This window comes from Dermacentor variabilis, chromosome 6 (genome assembly GCF_050947875.1).
Source record: "Dermacentor variabilis isolate Ectoservices chromosome 6, ASM5094787v1, whole genome shotgun sequence".
NCBI lineage: Eukaryota > Metazoa > Arthropoda > Arachnida > Ixodida > Ixodidae > Dermacentor > Dermacentor variabilis.
In genome coordinates this window covers 165,477,185-165,494,107 of record NC_134573.1, presented here as the reverse complement: position 1 = coordinate 165,494,107, position 16,923 = coordinate 165,477,185, and the positions used below count along the sequence as shown (strand labels likewise).

The 16,923-nt window shown below is 47.5% G+C and overlaps 2 protein-coding genes across 2 annotated transcripts in view; one reads left to right on the top strand and one right to left on the bottom strand.

Annotated features, from left to right (window-relative positions):
* The window catches only part of LOC142585672 (NAD(P) transhydrogenase, mitochondrial-like), a 31,758-nt gene extending 25,815 nt beyond the window's left edge, over positions 1 to 5,943 (bottom strand). The window contains exons 1-3 of the mRNA XM_075696609.1: positions 5,801 to 5,943; positions 1,712 to 2,004; positions 634 to 970 (exon numbers count right to left, since the gene is read on the bottom strand). Coding sequence (XP_075552724.1) covers positions 634 to 970; positions 1,712 to 1,999 — 625 coding nt within the window. The 5' untranslated portion in view covers positions 2,000 to 2,004; positions 5,801 to 5,943. The remainder of the gene's footprint in view (positions 1 to 633; positions 971 to 1,711; positions 2,005 to 5,800) is intronic.
* A 318-nt stretch (positions 5,944 to 6,261) lies between these two features.
* The window catches only part of LOC142585673 (isocitrate dehydrogenase [NADP], mitochondrial-like), a 35,558-nt gene continuing 24,896 nt past the window's right edge, over positions 6,262 to 16,923 (top strand). The window contains exon 1 of the mRNA XM_075696610.1: positions 6,262 to 6,428. Within this exon, the coding sequence (XP_075552725.1) occupies positions 6,335 to 6,428 (94 nt within the window). The 5' untranslated portion in view covers positions 6,262 to 6,334. The remainder of the gene's footprint in view (positions 6,429 to 16,923) is intronic.

The following is a 16,923-nucleotide window of genomic DNA, read 5'->3' as shown; positions in this document are numbered from 1 at the left end:
TGTGTCATCAGCCCAAAAGTTGTTCAAGCAGTCTGACAGGGAATTCCAATGGCAGATTAGGAGCAGCCTACCAATTTTGCGAGTAAGCACCCCTTTCTGGCATTGAACAAGGCCTCCTTGATTAGAGTGCAACCCATACCACCGGAGCATAGCGTGAAAGCTGAATTTCATCACCGAAACCCATGTTACCCAGGATACCCAGCATGTGGTCATCTGCTTCTGCTGTTCACTGCCAGCACAGGCAAAACATCCCGTTGAATGCCTATCCGTAAGCGCCTGCTTCAGCGCCGACACTTTCACTACTGAGCAGCAAAAGCAATGACACACTGCAACAAGTCATTCATGGCATCTGCGATTACCATGAAAGCCCCCGCTACTATGGTGCCACCAAGATGGTCAGCAGTAAAAGAAAGAAGGTGCCTTTGTCAAGAAAATACATAACGCAAAGTTCTGGTCTACTCCACTGGTTTTGTGGAGATCGCAGGCTTGACTTCTCCACGAAGGGGTCCCAGCTTGAAATATGCTCTCGATCTGTCATTGGAACATGTGACTCACACCCTCGCACCTGCTCCACAAGAATTGCGCTGGCTCCGCCATCGGAATTCAGCATGAAATATGTAGGTGCACACTTACCAGCGAAAAAACGGCCAAAGTGGTTGGCTGCTTCAATCACTGCCTTGTAGCCCGCAATGTTGGCCATGGATGACAATGCATCGAACACCTGAGCCCTGCTTATGCGGGGTATGGCGTCCATTGCGAAGACTGTCATCTGCTTTTTGGCGAGCTCATCTACAAGCGGCTTGTTTTGTGCTGGGTACAGGAAGCTGATCAGTGTGCTGTTGTCTCGTAGATTCCCCTTGTCGAGATCAATCGGAGGACGCACTTTGAGCACAATGTCTGACTGAAACGTAGTCTTGCAATCTGTGACGCGTGCTCCACTTGCTTCGTAGGCTTCATTCTTGAACTTGGCCTACAATGATACCAATTGCAAATTATGAGAGGAAAAAGAACGGTAAAATAGGGGCTACAATGCAGCAGGTAAACGGAATACTATATGCATAAAGCTTTTGCTGGAAATGAGCACTCAAAAGGATGCTTAGCTTACAGAGGTGAAACCATGGCACCATCTGTTTTCACTAGCAGAGAGAGGCATCCACTGGGTAGTTCAATCAGCCCTACCATTGTGAATATATATTACTCAGTCGGGTGCTCTGAATTCATGACGACCTCCTTCAGCTTAGCCCATAAGTAACTGTGCAACTGTACAGGGCGATCACAATGAGGAAAATGCCTGGTAAACGTATCCTTAAAGCACCAGCAAACCTCTTTTCTCAAATGCAAGTGAAGTAGTAAATTACCAAATTACTAAATTCAGTGAAGTAAACAGCTCTGCAAGCTTTCAGTTTATTCAGCTGCCACTACAGTGTTTGTTGGAGGGGGGAAAAAACTAAATGGATGTGTATTTCAACCCTTAAGAGTGATTTCACCATCTAACACCAGTCAAGAGATGGGAGTTAACAATTCGGTTTCTTGCTACTACACAGATGGAGATGCTAGACTGACCACCCACTCAACTCTGCTATTCACCTCCATAAAGTTCCATGCGGAGGAAGGAACATAAAAGAGCAGCCAACTGACCAAATTGCACAGATGGTAAATTCAAATGAAAGTTTGACTATGAATCAGCACCAACAAATTTCTGAGCACTCACCGCTACACCAGCCTGCTCTTCAACGTTTACGGTAAAACCCTTTTTGACTAGCACAGCAGCCGCGGAAGGGGTCAATGCGATGCGGTTCTCGTTCTGGTAGAGTTCCTTGGGCACTCCAACAGAAAGCTTTGAGTACGGGATTCCCTTGGGAGCCTCGCCTGCACTTGAGCTGTCGGTCCGACGCGCAGAACTCCTGCTAAATGCTCGTCGAAGCTGGGGCCATTTAGCAGATTTGGCTAGGCAGGCGTGCTCCAAGGAGAGCTTGGAATACTGGAGTGCTAGAAGCATCTTGGCTGCAAACAAAGAGGAAAAACAGGGTAAAATATTGACATGTTAATGAAATGTGTAATGCATGGAAGTTGCAAGCAATGCTTGAAGGAACAATGACGATGATTGCTAACTAAAGGCCAAAATTTCCTTAAATTTATTTCGCCTCCCCACTGCACCCCCAATAATGTCACTGAGTCATAAGATGGATATCCAAGTACTTTGTGGATATGGCTCTTCTTTTCTGCTTCAAAAAGGTCATGAAAGTTGCTGGGTTGGACTACATTTTTTTAGCCATACTGTTCTTACCCCAATGGACCACACATAAACCATAGTACACCTGATGGATGTTTAGGGCCGGATGTTTGAACATCCACCAGACCTCTCTACAAATCCGTATGACATATGGCGAATATCTGAGGGATTTTCCTGTGCAAAATGAAAGGCGTTCAATTGGACGTCCGGGATACGCCTTTCTCGGACATTCTGGCATCCATCAGATATTACAAAAAGAATGTTTTCTTTTTTTACGAAATACCCGAACAATTTCTGATGGATGAAACAATCTGGGCAAGGACATCCAGGGGACATTTGCAGGACTTTAAATGTAGCCATTTGATCACAAAAACATCCATAAGATATCCATGGAACATTAAGTATAAAACTGGAATTTTCTTGTTAGGTTTTATTGGTGCGTAACCTTACTCATACTTAGTCTTTTTCAACGCTTTAGATGCTGTACTCTACCTAAGAGCCAATGCACTGATTATACGCACCATGCTGCACTTGATTTACTGAGCAATTTCATTCACGAATAAGTGCCCCCAAAGCAACTAAGATCATCTTGCTGCTACAGGTTACATAGATGACAACGTGCACAGCAGAAGCATACGTTGCAATCTGGCACATTCAACATATTTAATGCAAGTTAAATTGGTATGCAGGCATCAGGAATGTACATGTGCACCTTACAAATGCACCGAACAAGCCGAAATATGCATCATAAAAAGCAGTGTAATGTATATTAACTCCTATGGTCATCACCGTTATTGTAGATATTAAGCTGCACCAATGTGAAACCAAATTATGCATATAAGCCTTTTAATAAATCTTGCTCAGCTTTTTATGATGGCCTAACTGAGGCATAGACTTGCACATAAGCAGCAGAAACACCAGATATTTATTAAAAAGCATACTCTAAGAACATATCATTTGTGCATATAAAAACATTTAGCATAGCAAAACCTAACCTGAGCCTGACACTTTAAACAAAAGCTCATAAGAACCAGCAAGAGAATAAGTTAACTTTAGCAAGATCAGTACAGGGGCACAGAAGAGAATCTAAAGAAGAGTAGAAGAGTAATGCAATCTAGCCTTCCCATTCATTTACTTCTTTACTCGTCAACTTAATTCTCAGTGATGTAAACATGTTTTTATGAAAGAAAATAAAATGATAAAATGACTATATTAACACTTCAACTTGATGTAATCACCATCACCTACAGCTCTGCATTCTTACTTATGTAGGGGTGTCCAGGGCATAAATCAATGGACGTTACAACACATTCCTGCCGGGACATCTGCAGGACGTATGCTGCTGGTAAATCCATAAGCAAACATCCACTGGCTGTCCACCATATTAAACTGTGCGGACATTCTGTTAAAACCCAAAAACTATGTGCCCTATTTGCTTCCCGAACATGGACGTTCGGATCTAAATCGGCTATCCACTGTTATCCGTGGCCCATTGGGATGATAACCCCAAGCTAAGCAGCCTAGACCGACCAATCTGTGGTGCTGCTGTGGCTTTCGCATTCTGCTGGCAAGTATGAAGAAATGGGTTGAATTCCAGGCTGTAGTGACCGCACTCCTAGGAGCATGGAATGGACAAACTCCTGTATATCGAGCTTTAGGTATACATGAAAGAATGACAGGCGGTCAAAATTAATCTGGAGCACTTTCACTCAGCATCAGCGAAGTATCAGCCCTCAGCTTTTAAAACCCAACAATTATTTATTTGTGATGTCATCAGTCTGTCGCCTACCTCTTTAGGTAATATTCAAGTACAACAAGCCTCCACTGCATTCAAACTGACCTATCTGCTGTAAAAAAATGATCTACCAGTCAAAGTTGGTTTCGATCGAATATTTGGCGACCCATTAGAGCTACAGGTGAGAAGAGCCCTTATGTTGCCATGAGGTGTAAATCTTTAAATAAGAAAAGCTGTAAAGCATAAGCCTGCACCTGTATTATGAGTAAGACATGTAGGACAATGTATGTGCATGGAAGTAGTTGCACTGAAGCAGAATTTAGAACTGATGAACACTGTGATTTTTAAATTATGGGGTTTTTACATGCCAAAACCACTTTCTGAATATGAGGCACGCCGTAGTGATGGACTCCGGAATTTTGTACCACCTGGGGTTCTTTAACGTGCACCTAAATCTAAGTACACGGGTGTTTACGCATTTCGCCCTAATCGAAATGCGGCCGCCGTGGCCGGGATTCGATCCCACGACCTCGTGGTTAGCAGCCCAACACCATAGCCACTAAGCTACCACGGCGGGTAACACTGTGCTGTCATGACCAGCATTTTATTGCTTTTGTAAGAATGTCAAAAGGCAAGACATAAGGAGAAAGTAGACCAATTCAGTGTGCGCTCACAAATGTAATGTTTGATCTGCGACTTCAAATTTTTCTTCCCTCTCCCAGTCAAGAAAAGAAAACGCACAGGGAACAATTGGGTTTTACAAATAGCCATATAGATAATTGGACTGCATAGTGAATGAGGGCAATGCTCTAACAATGGTCACAGCAGATATCCGTTCCGTCAACAAACTCTAGCACCTCTTGGCACACAGATCTCACGTGCTAGCAAGACGACGCGATGTGATTACGATGAACTCCGCCTTGTTGAATCAATGCCAACTCTGGAAAAAAAAAAGTAAAAAGTATGCGACATGCAGCTAATCCAGTGTGACAGTGCCGTTCTGTTTTTGTTATGCAAGCTTAAACGTTTCGTAAGCGAGTGGTAAACGAACGAGAACGAGGTAAACTTTTTTTTTTTTTCCCGCGACGATCGGGTTGACCGATTGCGCGTATGGCGGCGCAAAAGCTTTTTTGTACAAGGAGGGCCGTTTGAAAATAAAAGCTTTCGTTGGCTCGCTTCCTAGAAGGGTGGCGGAGGACTTGTCAAGGCCGCGAGTTCAATGTGCTCGCAGCGAGCCGGCATGGACATGGCCTGCGCGCAAAAGGTGAAATGCAGATTGGAAAGGGTCGTGTCAACTCACCGAGGTGAGGCGTTAATTCTGTAACTGATAAATTTTGTTATGCGTTACCTACCAAGTAACATTAACAGGCGCAAGAAACATGCACATCGTTATCGTGAAAACAAATCTCGGGGAGGGAAGTTCAACGTGTCACAATGTTGCTGATCCGGCAAAGATAAACAAACCACCGCGCTGTAATAAGTTTGGCATATTGAGGAGAAATAACAAGGAAAACCCTATTTACAGCGCTCTAATTGCCCCTTTCCTGCTGCTCGGAACAATGGTAGGACAGACACCTATACGCTAAATATAGATCACACTGCCTTTGAAATACGGCCGCGCGTCACATAGTATTGCACACACGACTCATAACAGAAGCGCACCAGCATTCCAGCAGCATTAGAAGTTCAGGGGATTTTATTGCAAGCGTAGGGCTTTACGTCCGTCAGCGCACACGTTACATACGGCTACTTGCAGACTCTCACAGCGCATGCAGCGTACGGCCAAGCGAAATTTGACAAGCAAGAGGAAGATCTTATGCCGTTGTGCTTACCATAACAATGCAACTCGATTTGCTTTTAAGGGGCACTAACCGACAGCACAGGTTTGCAAGCGACCATCGGCCCCGCACCGCCTTTGACGCGCTGACAGGTACCCGCGGCTTCGCTTCGAGCAGAACTCGCTCTGCCTACCGCGGCTCGGCTCATTCGACACAGCCAGCAGAGCGGTCGATTTCCTACAAATAATACAGAGAATCACTCTTGACAGTTAACTCAGCTACAACCCTCAGAGGGCGCTAGTGACGTAAGCTCTACTTTTGTCCATCTGCAAACTTATACTTTGCTTTCCCTATTTTTGCGCCCTCTATCAACAGTAGAAAAACCTGCCTCAAACCAGGAAGCGCGGATGATACACTATACATATGAAAACCACAGTGGCGCGGCTATCGCTTGGCGAAAGCCGCATCCCATTGGTCGCTTCGGCGGGGGTGCGCCTTTTTTTCTCGACGGACTTTGTCTGCATTTGCGCCGGTCGGAGAAAACGTGGACGCAGAAAAGGTCTTGTCGCCGCTTGGAACGTAGAGACAATGGCACGAGCGCTGTTCAAATTTTCGCGCCTGCTGCAGAGGGAAAGCGGCCTGTCATCTCCCGTCGCTGTACATGTCCTTCAGAACAGGTCTTGTAAGTAATTACCTTACATCAAGTGCGTTTTGACGCTTGTGCGTCGCGCCTTTGCCAAGCGCTGTTCAATTTCTTGACCGAATTGAGTGCATCGCTCGCTGTTGTCCACATCCGCGCAGCGCAAGGATGCTGCGAGTCTGAGCAGGCAGCATGGTTGGGGTTTCTCGTATGGGTGGAGTTGTAGCCACGTGGATAAATGTCTCGTGCTTCGCAGCGCCGCTCATCATTTTTGAAAGCGTGTTGTCGCAGCTGCGTAGAATGTCTTGTCAAATGCGTGCGTTCACATTTATCTTGTTAGAAGAGAAAGGGGGAAGCGGAGACACCGTGATTGGTGAACACACGTGGCGGCATAAATGTTCTTTTTCTTTTTTTTTTTCGTCGTGCGCGCACTACACTGCAATGCCCACGTTTTTGCCGATTCATGTTTGACCTGGCTTTGTATCGCCGTGTGCGCACAAAGCGTGTTCAATCTCCCCACTCGTTTCCTTTGACAACTGGGTCATTGACCCAAGACGGTCGTGACAGGCCCGTATATACGTCGCACCAGCGTCTTACACGTTCAGGTGGCACGCATTCATTTAACCTTCTTGTTATCCTTTGCTTTTCTCCTATGGAGAATGTGAGGCAGCTATAATGACAGTTCTCCGGGGCATCCCCCGGTTTCTCGCTCGCATATTTGTTTTGACCCGAGACCTTATCTGCTATCCGCAAGCGCGGAGATGACTTGCAGTTGCTTCACCGATAACACAGGTCTGGCTTCCCTCAAAGTGCTATCGTGTGCTTATCTCTGCGCCTTGTTGTGTGGGCTTTACAGCTCAGCCGCAGTGCGTGGATCTTCCAAGTGTTGCCATGCTTTCGAACTGCTACGTGTCAGCACACTGCTATCGCAGCAGAGCTGCTTGTATGGCAGTGCCATACGGGTCGGTGACAAAGCGATAACGACGGCTCCAGTTGTTCATATATGGACAATTGGGCATCTCGTCGTGCGGTATGGTGCTTGTTTGCCTTGCCAAAAGCAATGTGCATTCACCTTGAGAACTGATCGAGCGTTTTCGCGATTCTTTGTTTCTTGAGGCGCATGTACTGTGCTACGTGTTTTGTAAAGCCAGAACACTTAAGCATAAACGTAGTCGCGCACCTCAGCAGCGAAATTCGATATCAACGTTCCAATCCTGATCTAGTTTTTGTTTGGGCGCAGTTTTGCTTTCGCGCTGCTGAGCATTTAAGGAAGTTATCTGCGCTGTCGCAGGAGAAAGCGGCGGGCTTGCTGAAGCTTTGAGTATTCTCTTCAGAGCAGAAGAGGCACGGCTCAGTTAGTGTATTGCAAGCGGCTCAAGCGCTTAGTTGCTGTGCGGTGAAGCATCATTCGACTCGCACCAGCACGTCTTGGGTCATCTTTTCCATAGTCTCGTCTGTTATTGAACATGTTAACATTATGCTAGTAAGTACATGTTCAATGCCACGCAGTTTCACTGCACCAGCTGGTAGAAATAGTTCAGACTTCTGGGTTAAGGTTACACCCCTTAATCGTGATTAGTGAACGGGCAGGGTGGAACGGAATGCATTACGGCTAACGTTCCTACATCTTTGATTTCGTACATACTGATGCATTATTTTTTTTTATTTTTTCCATTTCTGTTCAAACTGGCGCAACGGAAATCGAATTCACCAGCGGAAGCTGCGGTATGACACCGCGACAACAGTGTACTAGAATACTACCGAAAAACGTTAATTGCCAGCCGTCGAAGAGTACCACGCATATAATATCGTTTTATTCTTTTTGAGAACAGTGCTCAATGTAACCTATTCCTAATTTATGAATGCTGCCGTTATCAGCAGCGAGCTGCATTCAAGAACTTCCGTTCTACCCTTACAAAGAGTTCGCTTGCACAGTTAAAACTAAGATGACCGTATCATTAGCTCAGTCATCAGATTACCGTTGGCATTTAGCAAACTATCACTTGTGCATCTTTCAAGCAAAGTGCTGGACAGTATAAATTCTCTCATTATTTCTGTAAGACGACCATATCTCGTAACAAGTTTAACTGCTGTGTTGTCGCATATTGTAAATGGGGTGAACTGTAGTGGCACGTGTTTGGTTTGCATAGATTTAAGGGGTGATGGTTCTCTCAAAGCGACGAATATATGGAATAAATGTTGTGGCGGCACCGCTCGGATTCGAACCCGAGTCCAATGACAATGTAAAGATGGCGTCCATTGGGTCACAACACGGATATGTTAGCTGAACGTGGCAGCAGTGGCGTAGCCAGGGGCACGGTGGAAGATCGTGGCCAGGGGTGACATACCCGGGCAGGTACCTCGCCTACTCCCTCCCGAGATTTCTGTTAGCATACGGCCTTCTCGGCCCACCCAGAAAAAAAAAAAAAGAAAAAGAAAAACTGGCTACGCCGCTGCATGGCAGAAACGGATGCTCCTTACGTCATAAAGCGCAAAGACATGGGCGACATAGTCGTCCTTTTTCTATTTAACGCGGACGAATACGATGACTTGAACGTGTTCGTAGTTCGACCTTCGAGGAAAAAGGACATCACTTGCATTCGAACGTGCAAGCTCTTCGGTACTCGTAAAGTGACCTTCAAGCCACGCCACGAACTTGTTTGTGTCGTGTCAAGAGACGTCACCATATGTAGCGTGTCATACTGCCATTGCATTGCGGGTACCGGAACGCGGCTCCTTTGTACAACAGTGTAACAACCTTCTGCTCGCCGACAGGTCGACTGTCAATCAAACGCGCAGAAGGCTCCACAGTTTCCTCTTCTCGGTGCAGTGATGCTACTATTGGAGGTCCTGTAAACTTGCATACATGACCTGTGCGCGAAAAATATGGCCATGGTATATATATATATATATATATATATATATATATATATATATATATATATATATATATAGAGGGAGAGCTTTTTTTTTCTTTCTCCCATTGCCTGACTATCATATGAAAAACAGACATAGAGGTCTTGGTACTGTTCATATTCTGTACACCAACTACCGCGAAAACGCCAACATCCTTACTACTTCATAAGTTTGGTCACATTCTTCCATGTGGAAGTTTTCTTGCAGTCGCAATTTTGCATTGATGTGGGGCGGTGTGAAGCATGGCGTCTCAGTGATTGAGGGGAAAACAATGAAACGATGGACACGCCACCGTCGTATCGTTTCCAATTAACTTTTCGTGTGATGGGGGTGGGGGTCGAGGGCGTTCAGATCACCATTATCAAAAGCAGAGTGATTGTATTGGCATTCTATTGCATCAACAAGCTTTGTGGTGCCATTAACGGAATTTTTTTTTCCTGTTTTGGGCTCTGAGCACGCTGTCGGTGACCATGGCAGCCGTTGCCTAAGCAAGAGCATTCCACCGATAAATATCTCTGATGGCGCAAGTTTGTTCCAGAGAAAGACATTTTCGAAACTCTAAGAGGCTGTGCGCTCAAACAAATGTATACCCTTTGGGTCGTATCTTGTCCCACGCCAATAATCGTCATCTGTCTTGCTTGCGTTTCCTTTCTTGAAAACGTTGCGCTCGATACTTTCCTGTCGAGAATGCTCTGTCATGCTGATAACTCGCATGCCGTTCGTGTATTGGAAGTACCGGGCTCGCAGCGTTGAAGAAAAAAAATGCGGGCAAGACAAAACTAATATTGTTGTGTGTCAAGGTACGACCCAAAGGCCGTAGAGAGAGCGAGAGAGAGAAGGGAAGAAGGAAAGGCAGGGAGGTTAACCAGACTGAGTCCAGTTTGCTACCCTACACGTGGGGAGGGGAATTGGGAGTGAAAGAGAGAGAGAGAGAAAGCAGGTGTAGGATGTCTATAGTCGGGAACTCAAGTCTGTTGCCTTCAGGTAGTGAAAAAGCCCTCAAACTGCTTTCTGGGCTAATGAACTGTGAGGCCAGGCTCCCAAGATCTTCGCTTCCGTAAATGGCCTGTCATCCAGTCTATTTAAGGCACAAAGGCCGTAATTTTGCTTAAGACTGTAGGGTATGTCGAAGCCGACCATACTTGCTTTTACAACGCGTCTATAAGAAATGTGGAAAACAGAACTTTCAATACATGTAGGCACCAGGGATCGAATAACGCGTTTCCCAAAGAGTTGCGGGAATATGTGCCTATAAGTTTGTGGAATTTGACATTGATATTAGGTTAGACAGCTTCTCATTGTATTCGAGTACTCTGCTAGAAATGAAAGCGGTGAACCTTTCGGCGTAGCTAAAGCCCCTCCTTACGTTTTCGCCGACCAGCAAAAGCGGCGTTGACGCGTGGATGAAGGGGCTTTAGGCGTAGCTGCCCTCCCTTCTGAACATCGTCGACCTTGTATCGCAGGCACTTCGGCGAAAGGTCTGGTTCATTGTTCGCGTACTACCTCCAAGTGCACCCATCCCAGCTAAGCAGCTTTGTGCTTCAGTTTCGTCTGTAGTGCGAGCACTTTCTCGGCTTTTTTACTTTTTTCATTTTTCTGGGAGAACTCGAGGGGTCAAGCGATCTGGCCTTGTGGTGAGAATGGATATCGGGCCGACGTCGTCCCAGCTTTTGGTGGTCCCGCAATCGAGGCAGCGCGATAAGGGGGGGGGAGAGAGAGAGAATTGCCGTGGACTTCGTGATATTGCACGCTTTTTCTACTGCCTGTAATAAAATAAGAAAAAAAAAAGCGGAGGTGGCAACGCTGTCAGTGGGGTCTGCTTTTCAGTATCAGACTGTGCGACGTGACTGTCCTCTGCGGAATGACCGGGGCTTGGAGCAATTGCCCCCGATATCGTGGCGGTTGTCGAGCGACGCCCTGCTAGTACTACTTTGCACGCGTTTTGAAGCGCGGTTTTAACTGCTTGTCTGATTCGTGGTTTTAACTGCTTGCCTGATGAGGAACGGTGCCCTCGTTCTAGATCGCTTGTTTTATGCCTCCTGCTCAGATTATACCCCGTCTTGTCAAGTTTTACAGCTCAGGTAGCATCACGGGCGTAAAAGAACCGCCGGTATTGTCGCGGTGGCTAAGCGTACGTTGTGCTCGACAAAGTTATTTCCCTCGCTGTCCACTCTCCTGCGAGCTTTCAAGTCTCCAGCTACCATCTCTCACTGGCTGTCTTTCGCTTAGGTTCAGTAACAGAGATCATATTTTTCAGCGATTTGAGTAAGGTCAAGGAGAAGTGGCACATTGTTTCTTTGATTAAATAGCCGAAACATTAAATTTAATTTCTACGGTAGTGTTTTTGCTATTTCCTAATCGTACTCTTCAGCGAATTAATAACCAGCAACGAAAAAAGCATTTCCCGCAATAGGGCTGTCGCGTAAAACCTTACGTAAAAATCATTGAACAAAACAATTGATAGGCCTTTCCCTTCTGGCGGATCCACAAATGCAGTGTTGGGCTTCCCCTCCCCCTTCCTCCAAAGCGGTCGTTGTCACAGGGCGTGTCAAGACCAACATCGAGATAAACGTTCCCGTGGGAAGCGAAGTTGTTGGTATATGTGGGCGGCGGTCCCAAACCCCCTCGTAGGACCGCCGCAGTTTGTGTGTCGCCTCGCTGGTTAGGCAGGAGGCATATCTCTTGTGAATTATCTGTGGGTAGCAAATGTAGTTCACTTAGTCATTGTAAATATCGATACTGATGACTGCATTCTTCGTGCAAAGCTTTCGGGGCTGTTTACACGACGGATCTATCCGTACGAAGTATCACTATACCAGATCCATGAGTGTCCAAATTCCCCCTTTTAAAAAAAAAAAAAAAACTTCAGGAATCGGCATATGCTGCCAGAATGTAGTTCATTTCGTTAGCAAAAAGAAGCATTGATACGCCCATGTATGTCGCGCTATTAGACCCGCGGTATTCAAAGCCTGCACATTCGATCTCCTTATGAAATGCGCTGGACGGGTTGGCTTCGTGCAGTGAATGCCATATCGGGTCGTCTGCTTCCTCGAACGTCCCATATATGCGTCCGTGAAATTAGAGAGGGAAATTCCTAGCGTTCTCCGTTGATTTAGGCGCGCCAGTCGGTCGCCCGTTGCGATAACTAAAAGAAAACGTACCGCAAGTACGCAACCTTTGTCGTGTCTGCAAAGCGTAATTTTATAACCAAGTCGCCGTCGAGATTCGCCATATCCACTTCGAATACGAAAAATGCATTGACACGCGGGGAACATGACGCGCGCTCGGTTTATTTATTCTCTTTAGAATGCAGAGGCATGTATCCGCGCGCAACGTTTTAAAACGCGACTCCCTCTCTACCGCGTCGTCAAGGTTCTCCCTTCACGCGCTCTCCGCTGACTACATCTTCGAGAGCAACGGACTTAGAACCGGATCATGCGGGCACTCGGGCGCCTGCTCAAGACGTACGCGGGAACGGGGTAATTGACTTCTTGCCGCATCTCCTCTTGGCGTTGGGCCGAGCCGATTTTGAATTCACGTCGTGCCCTCCCGCGTTGCCGAGAATGAGGGGAGGAAAGGGCGGTTCGTTGGGGGGGAAGGACCGCCCGTGAAAGTGGTGGCAGTTCATCCGATGCCGCTGCCCGGACTTGGCGGAAGTGCGCGCGGAACGCGTGCACCTGTGACGCACTCGTCCGTGTATTTCTTTTTCGCTGGTTGCCTCACCTCGCTTCCGTTTCTGATTTGAAGGCACTGTTGGCCTCGGTGGTAGAGTAAGGTCTCTTTACAGCTGCCTGACTCTTCCAAGTTCAAATACGAATGCACGTCGTATTAATAGCAGCTCTGCTGCTATTATTGCACGTTTGTATGCTGCTTCGTGAGACCAGTTCGCATAGAACGCGTTTCGTGCTTGCAAAAGCACCTGTCAACCGTCGCCAGGCATCGCCTACATCGATTCTCGTTTCGACAGTGACCCGCCGGCCGCAGTACCCTCATGATACTGGTTCTTATCGCTCGCTCCACTTCTGCGCGGGCGCTCGACGCCTCTCAGATATGCATACGTAAAGAGCCCGCTGCAGCCATTATGTTTTTTTGCGCGCGCCCATTCTGGGAACTGGAACGGAACGCTTGCCGCGATCGCTTGTGTATCGTCACGTGCGCTTGCCGAGGCGCGCTATTGTTTTTCGCGACGCGACCTGACACCGCTCCTCTGTACGCAGCACGTGGATCGAGCTGGGCGAGTCGACCGTTGAGCCAGACGTTGTCGTATGTGTTTAGTCGCGTAGTTTCGTAACCTCGTAGTCGTGCAAAATATTGGCTACGAAAAAAAAGTGTGTGGGGGGGGGGGGGGGCTACTGTCGTGTATCACAGCGTTTTTCGTTATCTGTGGCACCTCTTGCTATTGGATCGCCGCTCTCGCTTATCTGTTCGTTTGCACGGATTGCCATGCAGGCTACGGTTCGCTAGTCCATTCGAAAGCCCCTCCATGGATATTTCCTGCCGAAGGCGCGTCGATCAAGGTGCTTTAGACCATCCGTAACTGCTGATGCACTCTAAGAACAGTTTACACCCTTTAGCGTGCCCCTTCTGCCACACAACGATAATCGTCGTCTGCCTTGATGCGTTTCCTTTCTTTAACGCTCATGCTGATAACGCGCGTGCCGTTCGTTACTGGAAAGTACCGGGCTCGCAGCGTTAAAGAAAGGAAACGCATCAAGGCAGATGACGATTATCGTTGTGTGGCAGAAGGGGCACGCTAAAGGGTGTAAACTGTTCTTAGAGTGTGCTACTCAGTCGCGCTACACTCTTAAACAAAGTTACACCCTTTGAGTGGTATCTTGGCATGCAACGATAATCGTCGTCTGTCTTGTCCGCATTTCTTTAACGTGGCGAGCCCGGTACTTCCAAGTCACGAACGGCATGCGCATTATCAGCATGACAAAACAATCTCGACAGGAAAGTAGCGAGCACAGCGTTTTCAAGTAAGGAAACTCAAGCAAGACAGATGACGATTATTGTTCTGTGGCAAATGTACAACCCAAAGGGTGTATATTTAAGAGTGTACGTTGTGAAACCTCTGCGTAAGCACCGGTCGATGTCCGATAGTTCGTACAAAGTGGTCGTAAACGTACATTGTAAAATAATTTAACCTTAAAAGAAAATAAGGTGTAAATTAGTCTATAACTCACAACCTTACGTCTAAAAAGGTGTAAGAGTGCAAGTTAGATTGACCTACACCCTTTTGCGCTTTTAGGGCTGTAAATTAATTTACAGTGTACACTCTTAAAACAGTTAGCGCCCTTTGGGGCTTGTCCCACAATGATAATCGTCACCTGCCTTGCTTGTGTTTCCTGTCTTGAAAAGTCAGCGCTCGCTACTTGAATTATTCGGCGGCGTGAGCACAAAGCGTGCACAGGCAATCCCGACCGCCACAGTTCTAGTGAGAAATTGGCGAAAGCGTGCTTTTAGTTTCGTCGCCGCCGATGCGTTCGCCTGGGAATTGAAAAGCGCACGTATGCATGATGCTGGAATTCAGAAGAGGCACTACAACCAGATTATTAGCGGCAAGTTCGTTTCAGCACTAGCAGTGCTGGTATACAAGTCTCGATTAGTAGATTGTTCAGGGTTTCGCTGCTGTAAAAGCGAACTTGTTTATTTCCTGTTCTGCGGGCGTCGTCACCGCATCTGGCGCGGAAACCGAGGAAAACGGAACTCCAGAATCCTAAACTTGACAGCGCTTGGGCAGAGTTGGCAAACAACGAAAACATGCGCATCTGACGTCGAAATGACGTAGGAACTAGGCGCCGCCGGGACCCGCAGTCTGCTGATGAAGTAGCCCCCCTCCCCGGCGGCTTTCGAAAATGGCAGCAGAGCTTGCACCGCGACTGAAACTGAAACCTAGTATATATTTCGCTCTTATTTTTGACGCCAAACCTCTTCGTCCTCACCCCTGATTGGAAGGGAAAAGGGAAGGGAAGGTAAGCTCACGGGGAGACATCGACGTGTACCGCGCCCTCGACCGACACGCCAGCACCCACGGACTACACGCCTTGGGCTCAGAGCAGCAGCGCGGCAAAAATAAACGCAGCCGAGAGCAGCAAAGTGGAGCAAACGAACGCCGAAACGAAACCGCTCTTTTTTATCGCATCTGCGCAAAATGAGCGCCTCAGCTACTTTGTCTTTTTTTTTTTTTTTATCTTCTTCCCTAGTGCTCTTTGCTCCGGCAGCGTTGTCGACGCCCCTTCCGAGGCGGCCTTCGGCGCCTTCCTTGCGCAAGTGTTTCCTCCGACGGTTTTCTCTCCTTGCGGCATGCATCGAATGCCTGTACTGGCTTTTCTTCCTTTCTTCTCTCTCCCCCCCCCCCTCCCAACTTCTTTCTTGTTGCCGCTGTTACTGTTCATGCCGCGTAGACTACTGGCGGCTGGGCAGGCCACGTATCAGTTCCGGGCTGCACGTGCTCGGAGCAAGTGGCCGGTTCTGCAGGCTCGCACAGCGGTCCTGTGCGCGTGGCGGCCGACTTTCGCCGACCGCCGAGATCCATTTTTAGGGCCACCTCTGAGACTTACTTCCTCGCCTTCTCCGTCCACAACTCGTTTTTCGTTTTTGTTCATTTTCTCTCGTCGCATTATTATTATTTTTTTTTACTTCGTGTTCTTTTGTACTCGTGTCACGTCATGCCGGTTCGATCGGGTCGCCGCAGGCTCGGCCGTAGAATCAGGAAGTCGCGTCGCGTGCAGCAGACGACATACTAGGAAGTATGCGCTTGCGCACGACGGGGCGCCGGCCTTACGCCACCTGTTGAGGAACTGTAGTAGCTATATTGACGTCTGCAGGTGTTGCCTGGGTGTTGCGACCCGTCTTATAGGAGCAGCGAATCAAAAAGCCGCGATTCCTGGATCGTTTTAATTCTCACGTATGAATTTTAGCGACGTGAGGAGCTTGGGTATCTCGCAAGTAGCTTCATGTGTCACGTGCGCTCAATTGTTTCTCGATATTCTTAGTGGCCACAGGCGACTAGTGCTGAAGTTAAAACGGCGTGAATAAATGTTCGCTGATCCAATTTTACTGCAACACTAGCTAACGTTCGGCTGAATAGCACCCTCTATACCCTGTCTATGGGGTTGTGCTACAGAACGCGAAATCCCCGTTTTGATTCTCAGCCGCGGAGACCGCATTGCGGACGGGGTATTAATGTGCACGCTAAAGAACCCCCTAGTGGTAAAAAATTAGTCCGGAGACCTTCACTATGCGGTGCCTGACATGACCCCCCCCCCCCCCCCTCCCCGCTCAGGTGTTATGATGCTCGGTCCGGTCAATAATTAAATCAGTAAGACGAATAGCTTTGCGTTTTGCAGTTTGGCGCCCTGAAAACGGACACTGCTGGTATCGGTAACAGCGCGCAGTGGATTGTGGACGTTTAGCATGTTACACGCAGTTATTTTAATTCTCCGTGCAAGGTAACGAAATCGAAGGAGTCGAACCAAGAACATTGACAGTAAAACGCGCGTGCGTGTACGCTGATCGTTTGCCCCGACGTCGTGGCCCTGACTTCATGTGATGGCCTAGAAATAAGTTGCGGCCCGGAAATACCAGCATCGACCCGTTTATTTATTGTAGGGCGCAC